This window comes from Saimiri boliviensis, chromosome 5 (assembly GCF_048565385.1).
Source record: "Saimiri boliviensis isolate mSaiBol1 chromosome 5, mSaiBol1.pri, whole genome shotgun sequence".
Lineage (NCBI taxonomy): Eukaryota > Metazoa > Chordata > Mammalia > Primates > Cebidae > Saimiri > Saimiri boliviensis.
In genome coordinates, this window is record NC_133453.1 from 129,580,032 (window position 1) to 129,597,703 (window position 17,672).

General features: G+C 50.4%; 1 protein-coding gene across 2 annotated transcripts in view; it reads right to left on the reverse strand.

Annotated features, from left to right (window-relative positions):
• ALPK3 (alpha kinase 3) overlaps positions 1 to 8,201 on the reverse strand; it is a 62,949-nt gene extending 54,748 nt beyond the window's left edge. The window contains exons 1-2 of one of the 2 annotated variants that reach the window (XM_039480023.2): positions 8,001 to 8,201; positions 2,285 to 2,323 (exon numbers count right to left, since the gene is read on the reverse strand). In XM_039480023.2, coding sequence (XP_039335957.2) covers positions 2,285 to 2,323; positions 8,001 to 8,143 — 182 coding nt within the window. In that variant the 5' untranslated portion in view covers positions 8,144 to 8,201. The remainder of the gene's footprint in view (positions 1 to 2,284; positions 2,324 to 8,000) is intronic. The other variant, XM_039480024.2, reaches the window with a different exon arrangement.
• Positions 8,202 to 17,672: the final 9,471 nt, after the last annotated feature.

Consider the following 17,672-nt stretch of genomic DNA (forward strand, 5'->3'; position numbering starts at 1 on the left):
GCTGGATCTGCAGTTAGACATACTCTGTAACACTCCCTACAACGTTCCCTTGCCTAACCCTCATCTGTGCAATAAGCTTCTTTTCCTTTTCTTCTTAAGCCACTCAGAAATAGAGGGTCCTTCAGGGCCTGCGCTATCAGCTTTCTAAACACTCAGGAAACATTCTATCTGAAAACGTTTCTTGCTGCTATCATACTAACAGCAGTTTCTGATTTGGGGAAACATGAAATATCAACCAACAGTTTCTAGAAACCACCAGGCTAAACATAATCCTACTTCTAGGATTCTGTAATTAATTCAAACCATCCCTAATTATGTCCTTCCCTGCATAATTTGAATCCTATCTCACCCATGACCTTGAGCCACCCGGATCCAATATTCAGCTTAGGCCCCTGGTATGAAGCCACTCAGACAAGTCTAAGGAAATCATTTTGGCCACTGGATAAGTGAGAAAACAGGGAAACCATGCTTTAAGAAAATTTGCAGAGACAAATGCTCATGCTAGATATTGAACAACAGGTAGTGATTTTATATCATTACTCTCTTTGAATGGAAAAGAACATATCTTCTCAAACTTTCCACATTAGGTCCTAAGCTGTATTATAAAAAAAAGTTTATATTAGAAAACAAGTAACTGCTGAAAGCTGTGGCTAGATGAAAGCCCTCTCTTTAGGGAAGTGGGTTTGGGGTACATTTGGAGGCACGGGGAGAGTCACTGTATATACTCTCATGTCCTGCTGAATGTCACACAGCTTCTCATTGCCACAAGCTTTCTATCCCCATCCTCCCAACCACCGGAATGCAGGATGGACTCTGAGTGTGCTGCACCCAGTCCTCTGGAAAGCCAGGAAGTCCACACATCTGGAAATGGTCTTGTCCAATCCTGACAAGTCCTTCCAACTCCATGACTTCATAAGGATATCACAGACTAATCACGCGCCTCTAAAGAACACCAGAGTGACTGGTTTCTTGATGTTCAGTGGAACCTAACCTTGTCCTTAGGTTAGGTTTGGTTTGCCCAGGTCGTCTCCTTTCAACGTTTACCACACTCCACTTGGAATTAGTTGTGATATCCTCAGTTCCACCCATGGGCCACACAGAACAAAGTCTCCTGAGTGTTCATCCCCATCGAGGACCACGGACACAGTAGGTGCTAATCACGTCTGTAAACACTGGCCATTCAGAAACCAGTTAGCTATTCAGAAATCTTTCTCTGTGTAAAGAAACTGTACTTAACTCTCCCAAATCTATCAGAGTCTGGGATGAGGCCCAAGTGGTGGAAAGTAGCCAGGAAACGTTCCCATTTGGATTGTAACAGTCAGTTCAGCCAAGGGTAAAGAGCTCTCCTCAGCTCAGGAGGCAAGAAGACAGTCATTGAACCAGCAAACCCGGACCGCGAGCCTGCTCAGGCCTTGCCCTGGCTCTGCAGCAGATTCAGAGAATAAGTTACACAGGAATATACTAACGTGGTATTCTCTGACCTCACAGAGTTCATGGTCTTCAGGGATGGGGAGGAACCAAAGGCAAGGGAAATTCAGAGACAGAGGAGGTAAAAGGAGAACTTAAATGACTGCAGAAAAAATCTTAAAAGGCAGTTGTCATGGTTAGAAGATAGGCATTAAGGCATCACACCTAGATGTGTGGTTACAAAAAACATGAAAACCTAAAATTGGGACCAGACGCAGTGGCTTACGCCTGTAATCCCAGCACTTTAGGAAGCTGAGGCAGGAGGATTCCTTGAAGCCAGGAATTCTAGATCAGGGAACACAGTGACACCCTAGCCAGGCATCATGGTGCATGCCTGTAGTCCCCACTAGTCAGAAGGCTGAGGCAGGAGGATCCCTTGAGCCCAGGAGTTCGAGGCTTCAGGGAGCCATTGCACTCCAGCCTGGGCAACATGACAGAGCAAGACCCTGTCTCTAAGAAATAAAAAACCTAGGGTGGGAAAGAGGTGTGTCATATGACAGGACAGGTGGCTCCCTGTTCTGTTCCCGTGGTGTTTCCTAGGGGCACAGAGATGTCATTGCAGGCATCTCAGGGACCCCTGCCCATATTTCTACCCCTGAGATCCTGTGCCCCTCTCCAGTGGCCCATGCAAGCATCAACTCTGGCCCCTGTGAGAGCCATGTTCACCTGAGTGCCCTCTTACGCCCTCCCCACCTGCCCTCCAGCTCTCCCTCACCCCATGCAGCCTGGTTAGTGCACAAGCAGTCACTCAGTGGCCCCTCAATGCCCAGACCCAAGAAAAAAGCAGTCAGAGAAATGTAGTGCAATATGCATTTACCTTCCAGAGCTGGGGTGAGACAGCCGGTTGCTTGATAAGCTAAGCAAAAACAGCAAATGGAATCATTAGGCCAGAAAAGCAAGAAGGAAGTAGGCGAAATCAACAGTCGCAAACTATTAATTGGGTACCATCTGGGGCCAGAAGCCTTTCTATTAAAAGGGACCAGCTGTCTTAGTTGGCCTGCTCCATTTAGCAAGTGGCCTGACCACCGGACACCAATGTATCTGCAACCAAGAACTCATTAAATGCAGCAGAGACCAGGAGAATGGTTAGGCAGGAAGGAGGCCCCTTGGGGCTGTGCTTGAGGCAGGCTCGTCCCAGGTACTTGGGTCACTGCCCCCAGGAGGGAGGCTTACAGCTGCATGGCATGTTTCCCCACGCCACAGCACACCAGCTGGGGGGCAGCTCCTGCTTCAATTCTTGGCCTTTGGGAGAAAAGAGCCCCATTCCTGGAAATCCCTTGACAGGCTAGGAGAGAGAGACAGGTGGCTTGGAGAACACCCATCATTAATATGTTAAAGTACGGTTAAAGAGGCCACACAAGGCAAACCAGCTGGAAGAGTGAAAAAGAAAAAAACGAAGCAGTTAATTCAGCAGGAGCTGGGAAGCATCCAGCTCCACGGTCCACACAAGGCCCATTCTGCCTGAGGCCCAGATCATCCCTCCTGTCTGGGGCAGTGCGTAGGGCACTGGGATGAGGACCCACACAGGACCGCCCCTTAGTGGAGCTCCAGCCCACTTGCTATGAACCAACTGTTCCCTCTCCCTCCTCCTTTCCTGACACAAAAATCTCCCGGGGGGCCTGGATCCCAGCTCCTTGAGAGGTGTCAGGGGTCACCCCATCCACACGCACTCCCTGCAGCTGTCCCTACCATGAGAAGAGCTCTCCCTTCCTTATCAGCAGTCCAGCCTGTCCAATGGCGCTCACGGTCTACATCTCTAACCACAAAAAAGCTCTGAGGATCCCATCTCTTCATAAGCGCAAAACCAAACCCAGCCTTTTCCCTAAAACCTGGCTTCACTCCTAACGCCGGGCTCCCAGGTTTGTAGATACCCCAGCATTCTCCCAATCTCCAAAGCTCAGAACCTGCCATCTTGGACTACTTTGCCCCCAACCCCAAATCCAGTCCATCCACAATTCTTGGCTCTTCTTTCCCCCTTTCTCCCTAATCTTGTTACACTACAATCTAGACCCTCATGGCTCCACATTTGCTGACCACCTCAACCCCTTCTCCTTAGCCCCTCATACAACCCACTTCTCCAGCAAAATGCTACAGTCCTCCAGTGTAGAGGACACGCGTCTCCACTCCTGGACTGGGCGGGTAGGGCCCTCCCTGATCTACTCACACTCCACGCTCCCTCTACTTCCCAATGCTCAGCTGCCCCCGCAGCCAGGCCTGTCCCTTATTGGCACGAACAAGTCCTTCCTGGCCCCTGAGCCTTCCCTTTTATCCTCCCTGTTTGAAAAGCCCTCCCTCCCTCCTACCGCTCAACTAAATCCTGCCCATCCAGCCTTCAAACCCAGTTCTTGTAGCTTCTGTGGTTCTTAGTACAGTGCTGCACAGACAATGGGCATTTAACCGCTGTTCTACAGAAAGGAGAGAGAGAGAAAAGGAGAGAGAGAGAGAAAGAAAACAAAAAAGAAAAAGTAAAGTGGCGTGGTGGGGGCCGAGGGAGGGAGAGAGGGCGGGGAGAGAAAGGCATTTTTCAAGCAGGAAGGGTCCTGCCCCCCAGAGGGAGCTGCTGCTCCAGAAAAGATGGAAAGGCACGTGCTGGAGTGCAGCTGCCCCTGCCCAGAGCTTTCAGAATCCTCTGGAGGCTGCGTGGGCAGAGCCTCCCACGGTTCCAAGGCACGGGCCCACTCCATCCTTTCCTGACCATAAATCTCCTTTGTCCCTCTCCTTTAGGATTGGGAGATTTCTTCTTCTTTGGGTCTGGACTTCTTCCCTGGGAAGGAGAGGGGGAGAGTTAGCTTTCTAATTTAGAGAGGAAAATGGCAAGTTTCACCTGCGAGAGCCCAGAAGTGAGCTGGGACAGAGGACCCCTCCCCCAGCTCCGCTGCTCCTGGACCAACCTCCTGCTCTCTCTAGGCCTCGCCCTCACATCGTTAGTCAGGTCAGGAGGAACCCTGGGCCAATGGAGGCGCCTGGTCTCCAGAAGCGGGGAGACCTGCCTGTGCCCTGCTGACTGGGCCACAGCTAGGCTCAGGGCTGTCACGCAGGCAGGGAAGCTCCTCATTTACTGCCTCTGAGGGGCGCCGAACGAGAAGCATCAAATGTTGGGGCAGAAACGTGTTAAAGAGTTCTCCATGCCACCCTTCATCTCTCAAAATGGGAATTAATATATAAGCAGAACAGGAAAAAAAAAAAAAAAAAGTTTAGGGGATGGTTGGAATTCAGGGCCCGGGGAAAAAAAAGGTCTCCTCGTAAAGGAGTGAAGTTGGGACCGAGCACAGTGGCTCATGCCTGTAACCTCAGCACTTCGAGGGGCTGAGGTAAGAGGATTGATCGCTTGAGCCCAGGAGTTCAAGATTGACCTCAGTGATATAGCAAGACCCCCCCCAACATCTTTATAAAAAATAAATAATTAAAAACTAAACTTGGCCGGGCATGGTGGCTCACGCCTGTAATCCCACACTTTGGGAGGCCAAAGCGGGCAGATCACCTGAGGTCAGGAGTTCAAGACCAGCCTGACCAACAGGGTGAAATCCCGTCTCTACTAAGAATACAAAAATTAGTTGGGCGCCATGGCAGGCGTCTGTAATCCCGGAGTATTTGGGAGGCTACTTGGGAGGCTGAGGCAGTAGAATCGCTTTAAATCCAGGAGGTGGAGGTTGCAGCAGTGAGCAGAGATCGCACCACTGTACTCCAGCCTGGGCGACAGAACAAGACTCCATCTCAAAAAAAAAAAAAAAAAAAAAAACCTAAACTAAACTTAAAAAATAAATACATAAAAGAGCAAAGTAGGCTAGAGAAAACCAGAACTGACCACGGAAGCTGGGGGCCTCCATCCCTCCTGGCTTTCATCTATTCTGGGACATAAAAGACCCTAGGACGATCCTGGCTAGATACCTCAGGTTCCCTAAAAGCCCTACACAGCCTGGCTGACCCACGCTGAACAGCAGAGTTTGTTTCAAAGCTGTGTGTAGTAACATCATAGATTCTGTGACTTCTGAGCCCACCTGGACCAAGAATTCAGGGGGCAGGGGCTTCTGGGACTTCTGAGTGTCCGTGGAATCTAATGAATCATAACCTCTTCTACCCAGTTGCAGCCCCTTAACTTCTCTAGCCTACCCGCCTCTCGCCGTGCCATAGGGATGAGGTCCTAGATGCTGGTGACGAAGGGCTGGGCCTACAGTTTGGTGGGACTATCAGCATGTTGGGCCTCTGACCCCAGTGGGCACTGGAAATATTCTTGCACGGACATGGATTGGAAACCCTTTCAAAGCTGTGGGTAGAGAGAGGTGCATGAAGAGATAGGTTCTGGGCCCTCCACCAAGGCCTGTGGGGTCCACCAGCTCCCGGGGCAGCCCCTCCTCACAGGGGCCCATGAGAATGATGCTCGAAGAGCTCCATGACAGACCTGTGTGAAGGTAAACCCAGAAGATGTTGGAGCCAAGAGTGAGTGGGGATAGAACTTGCCTCTCGGTCAGGACTCTGGCATAGTCAGGGCTCAGCTGGGCTGGAACCAATAGAGCTGGCAAAATTCTCGAGGGACTGTGCTTCTCCCTGTCTCTAGAGAGCCCTCCCCACCCACACGAGCAGTGAGGCTGTTCTGAGGGACAGCCGACAGGGTCACGTCTCCCTCCAACACGGGTCAGCCCTTGCTAGAGAAGTGGGAATTGCCTCGCCCGCTCCACTCCCCACTGCAGCCCCAGTCACATTCTCCCCACTTTGGCCAAAGGCTTTTCCAGAGACCAGATAAATCTGGCTGTCCTTGTCTCTCAGAACCTCTAGGGGTCTGTGGCTAGCTGGCAGGAGCAGTAAAAAACTCTGCAGGGGCAAAACACAGCCCAAAGTCCAAAGCTCTCTCCCACTCCTCCTGTCCTGCCCTCCAGGTACCTGATGAAAGAAACTGCTTTTAAGAACATTCCCATTTAGGTCCAAAGGGACTTAAGCGAGCCACTTCTATCCCACCTCTAGCTCTCAGGCTGGCACAAGCTTTATGGTCATGAGGTGTGCAACTAGCATTTATCCACCATACAACTGCTGAGCCAGGTAGCAGCACTGTGTCCAGCCCTTTTCCTAAGAGCCCAGATCCCCTGCCCTCCCCATTCTGCCAGGTTTTCAAGGCATTCTTTCCTCCCTTCCTCCACTGCTGCTGCCTCCAAGAAGGACTCCACTTTTGCCTCTTCTGTTTGCTCCACTGGTATTGACAAAGGCCAAACACAGGAGGCAATGCCCAGATAAGTCACTGTTACAAATGGGAGGCTCCCACAGGGAGTCAGCCTCTCTAGGGACTGGAATAAATGTCCAAATTTCATCCCGGTTTATCTGTAGAGCCAGGAGTAGGCAAAAGGGGTATTCTTTCCTGGCAGCCTGGGGCCTTGTTGAGTCTGACTCAGTCACTAACATCAGTCCTCAGCTCTGCCACAGACATGTGACACCATTTGACGAGTTTTATGCAGAAACCGGTTCCAGTTACATGTGAACTTTCCCAACTCCAAGGTCAACAGGACTCAGCCAATTCACGAGGAAGTGCCCAGGACTTTTCCTGAATGTCCTTGATGCCTGTTTTTATGCTGCTTTAGGAATGGAGAACAAGAGGTCTCTGGACAGCCTCTTGGAGGAATGGCTATTTTCTGCATAATACACACGCCAAGTTCTCAGGCTATGAAACAACCACTATCTCAACGCAAGTCCCCTTGGAAAATAGACTCGAGAAGTGGAGGGAAACTGAGCTGCCCACAGGGAGCAGGAAGTGCCTGTCTCCATGGCAATGCACGTGTCCATGTGTGTCTGTGTGCCTTTGATTGCCTGTATGTGTGTCTGTTGTCTTTGTGTCTTTCTATCTGTGGGTGGCCTAGCTCCTAAAACAAAGCTTCCACACCTCTTTAACTCTTGGAAGACCAGTGAAGGGCTCATCAGTTCCACACCTCCCTTGGCATTTCAATTCCCCACACTGGACAGGGCACTTGGCTCCCTCAGAGCTCCAAGTCCTTAATTCCCAACGTCCCCCGACAGTACCTCTCCCCACCCCACATCTCACCAGTCCCCACTCAGGTCCTGGGGAAGACCCAAGTCCTGGGCCCAGAGGAGGAACCTTGTTTACAAAGGTTTGTTTCTTCCTGGGGACCCTCCCCACCCTGAGCTAAGCAGCCCCTACTCTGGGCAGCCCTCCAGCACCCCTTCCCTGTCCCCACCAGTGCTCTCCCCCTCCCTTTATGCCAGGGAGGAATTTCAGCCACTCTGGATTTCCTTATCGCTAGCTGTGGAATCCCAAGCCAGGGAGCAGCAGGGTAGGGGCGGGGGAGAGAAGGAAAGCCGTCGGGCCCCAGTGAGATCTCCCCAAGTGGAGCCTCGCATTGCCAGAGGCCTGAGGCCTGTGGATCATGAGGGGTCTCAAGGGGCTATGAAGGCCACTCCAGCCCAGCCACGTCCCCAGGCCCTGGGCCTTGGGGCTGAGAGTGCTCGAGGGCGCAGGCCCAGCCCAAGCCTCCAGGGGCCAGGCCGCCCTTCCGGGGGCGCGGGACCACCCTGCCCCTCGGTCCACTCACCTGGTCTCGGGCCGCACGCTGAGCAGGTAGCTGCGGCTGGCCGGGCTGGGGATCCACACCGGGCCGTCGTCCTCGCCGTCGCCCGCCGACCCCGACCGCCCGCCCGCGCCCCAGCCTCGGTTGGGGACCCTCCGCGACCCCATGACGCCGCCCTCCCCGACCGCCGGCCCGCACCCGCCGCCGCCTCGCCCTCCCTCCAGGCCCCGGCCTCCCGGCCCCTGCCCGCCGCCGCCGCTCCCGCCCGCGGCTGACGCGCGCCCCTATTTATAGCCGGCGGCCGGGCCGCCGTCACCTGCCGCTGTCCCTCCCCCGGCCCGGCCCGGGCAGCGCGGCTCCGAGACGCCGGGGGGCGCCGGGCCCCGAGTGCCCGCCCCAGAGCCGGTCCGCGTCCGCGGCCTCGGCGGGCCTGGGGTCTGCGGCGGCGCCCGTCGGGCGGGGCCCGGGACGCGGGGACCCGGACAGGCCCCTCCGCGGAGCTCCCGGGACCCGGCTCCCCGCGGCCGTCCTCCCCTGCTCCTGTCCCGGGCTGCAAATGGAGGGTCCGCGAGGCCCGGCCGGGGCCGGGGGAGCCGGGTCAACCGCCGGGCAGCCTGGGCTAGAGCGGGAGGCCGAGGAGCCGCGGACCCGGCCCTCCTCCTGGCACCAGCCCTGACCGACCCCCGCCTCGCCTCGCCTCGCCTCGCCTCGCCCGTGGCGGTTGGTCCAGCACGTAGACAAGCCCGGCCACCTCCATTAGAGTCCCTGGGAGGCGGGACCCCCTCGGGATCTCTCTCTCCTGTCTGTCCCCTCACCCCCAGTAGCTAGCATAGATTAGGGGGTCAATTAACACTTCTAGAAGAACTGAACCTCCTTCACTCCTTCGGCTTCCATTTCTCAGCACCAGAAGGGGAAATGGGCAGAGTCCTGATGCCCAGAAAAATAATCATGCAACAATTGCCAAGAACTAGTGCCACGCACTGCCGGAACCTGGTCTAAATATTGGAAATGCCCACAGACTTTTATCCATCCTTCCTTCTCCTATCTTCCTGAAAGCATCCAGAAAGTACCTGAAGCTCGCTGGCTGTAACTGCTGAAAGTGGGAGCAAAGGAGTCCAATCCCTCTGTTTTCCAAGCGGCACCCATCCCCACTCCTTTTGGAAATGACTCTCCCCTCCTCTGTATGGTTCCAATGGCAACTACCTTGTCCCCAGATGATCCCATTCCTGGCTTCCGTTGACTGGCATCAAACTCAAGCCAGGCTATTCATGGTACCCATCTCCCTGACTATAGACCCTGGTTGTGCCAATAACATTCTCTAAAACATTTTTAACTGGAATTGGAAAAGAAAACCAGACCCTCTGTGGTGGAAAACTGAGCTGTGAGGCCCCAGCTGTCAGCAGCCCCCATGTTTCCTGCTGTGTGGAGTAAGCCAGTTTACAGTGACAAATAAGGAAGCCTGCACAGAGAGAAGCAGAGACGAAGGGCACAGGGTCCTGCTGGCTTTCAGGTGCCCTTGTTCAGGTGTTCCTGGGGTCCGGCTTTGTCCCTGGCCTTCCTGCAGGTTGGCAGTTCAAATTTTCCTTGGAATCTGTGTACCAAAGTACTTCTCCCTTTGCTCAAGCTATTTCCAATGTAGGCTTCTGTTGGGAGAAGCATCCTGACCAATATTAAAGTGTTCTCTCCTAGTGATCCCAAATTCACCTTCTCATGACATGTCCCCAGTCATTCTTGCTCTTGGCTCTCTGGAGGTGCACAGAATCTTCAGTCATCTACAGGGTAGTCCTTCAAATATCTGAAAACCCACTTGAAGTTTTGGTTCATTTGCTTAAATCATGTATGCTGGTTCAAGCAGCAGGGAAAAAATGGGGCGGGTGGGAAAGCATGGGAACACCCATGTTTCAGGTTAGGGCACAGGTGCTAGAGGCAGGGGCACAGGATCTCTGCCTATAAGAAGCTCACAGTCTGTCTAATAGGTGGGACAGGCAACATACCATGCAGGGGAAAACATACAATACTAAAACTATGTATACGGAGCACCAATGTTTAGAGAAAAGAGTGGTTGGTTCTGCCTGGATTAGGACAGTTTCACAAGTGTGGGAAGTAGAAAAGTTTCCTTCCTTGCTAAAGAATAAGTGTGCTAATAACTTTGTTACGCCCTATCCTACATAGCTATTAGACATGCCATGCTTACAGGCATGTAGTACATTCTATGTCCTTGTACTTTAAACAAGATATCTGCGTTGGATGTGCTCACAGGCATGTCCCAGCTCTCCATGCTTTTACCTATTTAGAAAAGTTTTAAATTGTTAGCCAATCGGGGTTTAGTTTAGATTGTAAGGTCTGGCTCCAGCCAACAGAGATCAGACAGCAGTAAGGACAACCCCAAGTGTGTAAGGGATAAATTTGTCTGTTTTCCTTTGTTCGTTGTCCTCTTAGGCAAGCTGGCTAGCAAGAGTACCTTTCCTGCAGTCCAGGAAGTAAAAACTGCATTGCTGAAAGGTCCTTTGTCTCTGTGCTAATTTTTCTTTGCGGCACTGAGCATCTATTTCCAATCACAAGGAAGAAAGTAAAGCTTGAGAAGGATTTTGTAAATTACATAGATGCTCACCAAGTAGACCATAATGGGTGAGAAGCAGGAGGCATCGAATATTCCAGATAGAGGGAACAGTATGTATAAAGATACAGAAGTATGAAACAGGCCAGTATGCACGTCACTTGAGTATGAAGTAGAGAGGAAAGTAGAGAGAGAATGACGAGGCAGGGACTAGATCAGGTATCCCCAAACTTTTTACACAGGGGGCCAGTTCACTGTCCCTCAGACTGTTGGAGGGCCGCCACATAATGTGCTCCTCTCACTGACCACCAATGAAAGAGGTGCCCCTTCCTGAAGTGCGGCGGGGGGCCGGATACATGGCCTCAGGGGGCCGCATGCGGCCCACGGGCCCGGCCGTAGTTAGGGGACGCCTGGGCTAGAGCCTTGGGACCCTGCCTAGCACTCTGGGGACTCTGGACTTCCTTTCCAGGCCATTTCTCACATGACAATGGATAATGGTGCCACTTGTTACCCACTCCACTTTATCAATTTCCTTTTGAAAATGTGGCCCCTGCAGAGGTGAGACCATAGCAACCTACAACTAAATTAGCACCTAAGTTAGTGTGGGTCTGGGTTCCAGACACTGTTAACAACTTTCCCTACTGTCAGCCAAATTATTTCACTGACTCAAGTTTTCATGGAGCCTGTGAGTTTTCAACAAGCATCCCCTGTTCATCACTCTTCCCCACTCCTAAAGTCTTATTATCCTACATATACAATCTTACCTTTTTGGTTTAAATTAAATCTCATCTTCCTATTCTTACACTTCCTTTCTGTATTGTCTAGATCTTTTTAAATTATGCTCATCATCTAGTGCTAACCTATAAGGTAATCTATCCTTCCCAGCATATTTTTAAGATTAAAAAAAAGTGGCTTTTTTTCTCACTATGTTGCCCAGGCTGGTCTTGAACTCCTGAGCTCAGGCGAGCCTGCTGCTTCAGCCTCCAGAAGTGTTGGGATTACAGGCATGAGCCACCACGTCCGGCCAAGATTTGGAGCCCAGCTTCCTGCTATCTGCAAATCTAACAAGCAGACTTTCTCTGTCTTCAACCAAGTTCGTGATAGGGGCTGAGCTGAGTAAGGAATGTCAAGGCACTCAGGGATGGAGAGGTCAATAATGTCTTCCTCTCCAAGCTCACAGTCTAACAAGAGAAAGAGGACATGGGAAGTTGTGTGCATCTCAATCAAATACCCACCACTTGAACCTCCTTGTCTAACAAGGACTAGGCTAGAAGTCCAGAGGCTAATCCTACCCTTCCACTAAGCAGCCGTGTGACCTTGGCGAAATGTTTTGACATCCCTGAGCTTTAGCTTTCTCTTTTCTAAAATGGAGTGGGGCATTTCGTTTATGATCCTGAAGGTCATAGCTGTTCATTCAGCAAGTATTTATTAACTATTACATGTGAGGCATTATGCCAGGTGCTGAGGGTACAGAGATGAGTAAGTTATAGCCTCTGCCCTCAAGAACATCTCAAGCCTGAAGAGAGAACAATTAAAACGGAATCATTACAAATCCTGTGATAGAGGTTTGTACATCATGCTGAAAGAACACAGAGGAGCATGGGCCTTGGTTCTGCATTAGGAAGTAACACTGCCCAGGCACAGTGGCTCACACATGTAATCCCAGCACTTTAGGAAGCAAAGGCAGGAGGATTGCTTGAGTCTGGGAGTTTGAGACCAGCCTGGGCAAAAAAGTGAGATCCCATCTCCACAAAAATTTTAAAAATTAGCTGGTCATACGCCTGCAGTCCTAGCTACTCAGGAGGCTGAGGTGGGAGGACCACGTGAGCCCAGGAGTTGGAGGCTGCAGTGAGCTGTGATTGCACCACTGAACCCCAATCTGGTGACAAAGCGAGACCCTGTCTCAAACAAACAAAGCAAACAACGCAGCACAAGGCAGTCAGTGTTTGCCATGTACTGAAGAAGCACTGTGGGAATTTGTTATTGGTGCCAGGATCCCTTCTCTCAGTTATTTTGAACTTCCTGGGACCCCAGAATAAACTGGGTCCTTGTAGCAGGAAAATCTTAGTGTTAGTGAACACACTCACGGGAACAAAGGAAGCTGCTCCCTGATAGAGAATGGTGGAATCTCCCAGGACACTCAGACCCAACGAGGCCAGCCCTCTCAGCAAGGTCTGAATGAGTTTAGTTTGAACATGCCTTTTATTTTAACTTAGTTCTGTCCCTTCCCCTTCCTACCCAGCCCCCTCTCTTCCAGAGCTAACAAAACTCAAAGGGGACAATCCTTCCTCCTTTGAAGCACTGGCCATGACATGCATTACCCAATCCTAAACCCCAATATTATTAGCCATCAGGACACCATTCCACATTCCCCTTGACCATCCACCTGAACTGATGAAAACCAATGGTCACCTCACATGGAGTGCAACCATGGCGGGCTCTGGTTCCCCACCGTCACCCTAGCCTCTCTGATGACAGCCAACACCCTGGTAGAGGTCCAATGACCTTGTCTTCACAAAGAACTTCACCCTCACTTCCCTTTCACATCTCAATCAAACACCCACCACTTGAACCTTGTCACCGGGAATTTCTCTCCCTCTAAAATGTCAGCTCCCTTGTAGCCTCTATGCTCTTGAACTCCTTCCTGGCTCCACCCCCACCTCATTGCACTTGCCCTTGACCCTCTGCTAAGTTTACCTGGCAAGTTCCTAACCTGGAATTGGGTCGTGGGCTTTCTGCTCCAGGGTTGGCCAACATTTCTGGTTTCCAGCCTAAGTCCAGGCTCGGGAAGCTTGGCAATCCTTTTACATTCGCCCAAGCTGACCTTTTCCTTTCCCTCCAGCAACTGTTCCAAAAAAGATTACAATCTACTTTTGCCGTCCTCACTTGCAGTGGTCAACTGTTCCTTCAAAATACAGAGAAAGTGAGACCACTGGGCAAGAACATCTACTTTAAGGAGGACAGGTTGTCTGTATCATCCGTGGTCACACTAACCTCTGCTTCCTATGTTTTCTTCCTTTCCAAGCCTCTCAAACTGCCGGCCTTCTCAGCAGCCCTACTCTAACAGCTCTCTGCCTCCCCTGCCAGGTCTCCTTCCCACTCCACTGCCTGAGGATGATCAAATGTTTGCTTGTCTCTAAAATATTTACCCTTTTTTGTTGTTGTTGAAACAGGGTCACCCAGGGTCACTCACTCATCACCCAGACTGGAGTGCAGTAGTGTGATCATGGCTCACTGTAGCCTTGACCTCCTGGGCTCAAGTGATCCTCCCTCAGCCTCCCAAAGTGCTAGGACTATATGCACACACCACCACACCCAGCTAATTTTTTTTCTTAAAATTTTTGAAGAAACAGTGTCTCCCAATATTGCTCAATCTGGTCTCCAACTCCTGGGCTCAAGCGATCCCCCTGCCTCAGACTCCCAAAGTGCTGGGATTACAGGTATAACCTACCACGTCCTATCAACCCCATCTTTCACTTCATTACCAAACTTCTCGAAAGAACCCAAGAGGAGCCAGCCACAATATCAAGCAATAATGGGTTAACAGAATTGGGTTATGAAGTTGCAAACATTAGCCTCCTGAACAAGGTGGAAGCAACCCAATGACCAGAGCTGAAACATAAGGTCAGAGCCAGCCCACCCAATGGCAGTGGCCAGATGCCAGTCCCTGAGGATTAACATGGAGCACCCAGGAGGCAGAGTTGGTCCCTAGGCCTGGGACAGAGAGAGACTAAGGGGAGACATATGCGGCCCTATCTATGTGGAAGAGAGGAAATGGGCGGCAGGGACTGGTCACAGTTGGCAGGAAGGGCCATCATTAAGTACTCCCTATACCTCTGTCCCCTTCCTGCCACTGCAGGGCCTCAGCACTGTCTAGACAACCCTGGTGGAGGGGCCCTAGCCTGTGCCTGCAAGTCTCCAAGGAGTGGGAATGTGCTACTCCCCCAAGCAGCCCATTTCATTTTCAGGCAGATTTTCCTTTTGTCCTGAGTCCAATTCTGCTCTGGAGCCACACAGAAGTCAAGACTCCTTTTTGATATGATAGCCCTGCAAAGATGTGAAAATACTGATCATGAAATATCTCTTTTCTTGATGAAACATTAAGTTCCTTCAACCACTCATTGAACAAAATGGCCCTGAGAGCCTCAGGCCATGCAAGATGTTCCTCTCTGGATGCATCCACTTTGCCAATGCTTACCTCAACCTACTGTGCCATGAATGGTCATACTTTGCGCGTGAGCTTTTGAGGACAAAGTAGAGTACAACGACCATTACCTTCATTCTGGTCAGAAGACTTCCAAGGTCTTATTTTGCCTCTTTGGCACTCATGTGGACTCATGCTGAGGTGCCCTTTCCACAAGCTGTGACACAGGTCAGGGGTCACTGAAAACTTACTTATGAAGCATCACTGGCTTGCACTCCAGTCCTCAAAGCTCCTCAAGCCACATCTCAATGCATGTCATTAACAGCATGGTAAATTAATCAAATACGTATCCAACCCTTCCAGTTTCCTCTATTTTTCCTTCTCTTGATTCCACTCATTCTAAAGTCTTAGTTCTGAGTTCAACAAAGCCCAGTTCTTTCTGCTGATCCTGCACTCCCGTGGGAACTCACTGCCCTGTGCTGCAAGCGACCCTTCCTGCCAGCTGGTCTGCAGGGCTCTTTGCTGCTTGTCTCACCTCCCTCCAAGAGCTGCCACAGCTCCCAGCAAAGGCAGCTGAGCCTCTGTTCCAAAGGGGTGGACACTCCAGGTCCTGCCGCTCTGGGATGAGCTGGCCACTCTGGCATGCTTCTACCCAGGGACTGGATAGCTGTGTGGCCACAGCTGCGCTTGGGTAAATGGACACCAATTAAAGGATTACTGGCAATGAGAAGTCACTCCTGATTCTCATTTGATTGGAAAGGGAATTTGGGACTCAAAGATAGAGCTGCCACAGCCAAGTGTCTTCCCCAGCCCGCCTGCTCCGATTCCATGCAGGACAAATCTAGGCATGTCCCAAAATAACGCAATCATTAGATAAGAGGGTGTGTGGCCAGGAGCCAGCAATTAGTCTGTTGGGCCCAGGATATAAACTCCGCATCTTCAAGGGAACCTAGAAAAGACTCTTCCCAGCCCAGGCCTCTCCCGATCTTCTCACAAGGTTAACTAGTCTTTTTCCCCCCTTTCAAGTCTTTGCCTTTTTCTAAGGAACTCTTTAAATCTCAGTCCTCCTTTTCCTCAACAGCTGTATCTTCTCATTCCTTAAAAAAAATTTAATATTGGCCAGGCATGGTGGCTCACACCTGTAATCCTACCACTTTGAGAGGCCAAGGTAGGTGGATTACCTGCGGTCAGGAGTTCAAGACCAGCCTGGACAACATGGCAAAACCGCATCTCCACTAAAAATACAAAAATTAGCCAAGTGTGGTGGGGGGAGCCTGTAATTTCAGCTACTCGGAAGGCTGAGACAGGAGAATCGCTTGAACCCGGGGGCGGGGCAGAGGTTGCAGTGAGCCGAGATCACACCACTTCACACCATCCTGGATGACAGAGTGAGACTCTGTCTCAAAATAAATAAATGAATACAAATTTTAAAATGTAATACTTCCCAGCAACTGCTGCCACAATTACTGCTCACCCAAAGGCTGCTGTTGACAAATCAAACCACTACCTCCCTTTTGAATTCACCAGCACCACTTCTATCTCTCCCCGTCTTAAAGATGCACTGTTTCCAGGTTCTAAACTCTCCGTCTGTTCCAATTATTGTGCCTGCCCCTCCACAAATCTCTATTCCTTTTCCCACCATCACCTCCCCACCCAACCTCCATTTCCATCTTCTCCTTTTCCCCATTTTTAAATCACATCAAAACCCTTCCTCCATAAGCAAATAACTTTTTTTTTTTTTGAGACAGAATTTCACTCTTGTTGCCCACGCTGGAATGCAATGGTGCGATCTTGGCTCACTGTAACCTCCACCCCCAAGGTTCAAGTGATTTTCCTGTCTCAACTTCCCAAATAGCTGAGATTATAGATGCGAGCCACCAGGCCTGAGTAGTTTTTTTTTTATTTTTAGTAGAAATGGGGTTTCACCATGTTAGCCAGGCTGGTCTCCAACTCCTGACCTCAGGTGATCTGCCCACCTCGGCCTACCAAAATGCTGGGATTGCAGTCATGAGCCACCATACCCAGCCAAAGGGCTTCTCAGAAAGCAGCACCTACTCTCTTCTTCAGACACCAAAAATATTCAGCCTTGTTACACACAATGGATCTTAGGGGAAAATTCTAAGCAAATTGTTTTTATGGACTAAAAACCCCACAGAAAAGTAAGGATTATGTGTGTCCCCTGTACTATAATTGAAAGGGGAGACCTAGAATCAGCAGGGCTTCCAAGTTTAATGAATGCCAGATTGAGGAGGAGCTTAATGACTCTCTTCAAACATCACATGCATCATCTACTATCCCTGTTTTCATACAGAATTGAGGCAAAGCCTACAGGATTAAATCTGAGATCTGGTAGGTCTGTACTTGATTTCAACCGAAAGGCCAAGAAGCAAAATGATTCAGTAGATCTGAATGAACACTCTATGTATGCTCCCACACCCACTCATGAAACATGGGGGTGCTGCAGATCCACTGTGACTTAGGTCCTCATTGCGATGGAAGCTTCTCCTAGTTAGAATGGATTTACATGGCTTTATCACATCCTTCTGCATCCCTTTTCCTTGAGGTCAAAATATTTGTTGATTTTAGTATTTATGCACTGAAACCTCAATTTAAATCTGTAAATGGGTATATATAGTTATAGATATACAATAAGAGCATTTTTAAAGGCCACTGTGCAACACAATGAACCAACTGAAGAATTCACCTGGACCTCCGACCCTAATGAAAAGATGTCTGGTCACAGAAGGATTTGAAGATGCTTGGAAGTTACAAAGTAGACAAAGTTCAAACTTCAAAAGGCTTGACAAAAGCAAAAAAAAAAAAAAAAAAAAAAGCAAGGTACAGTGGCTCTCACCTGTAATCCCAGCACTTTGGGAGGCTGAGGCAGGAGGATCCCTTGAGCCCAAGAGTTCAAGACCAGCCTGGGTAATATAACAAGATCCCATCTCTAAAAAGACAGTAACAAAATTAGCCAGGCATGGTGGCATACACCTGT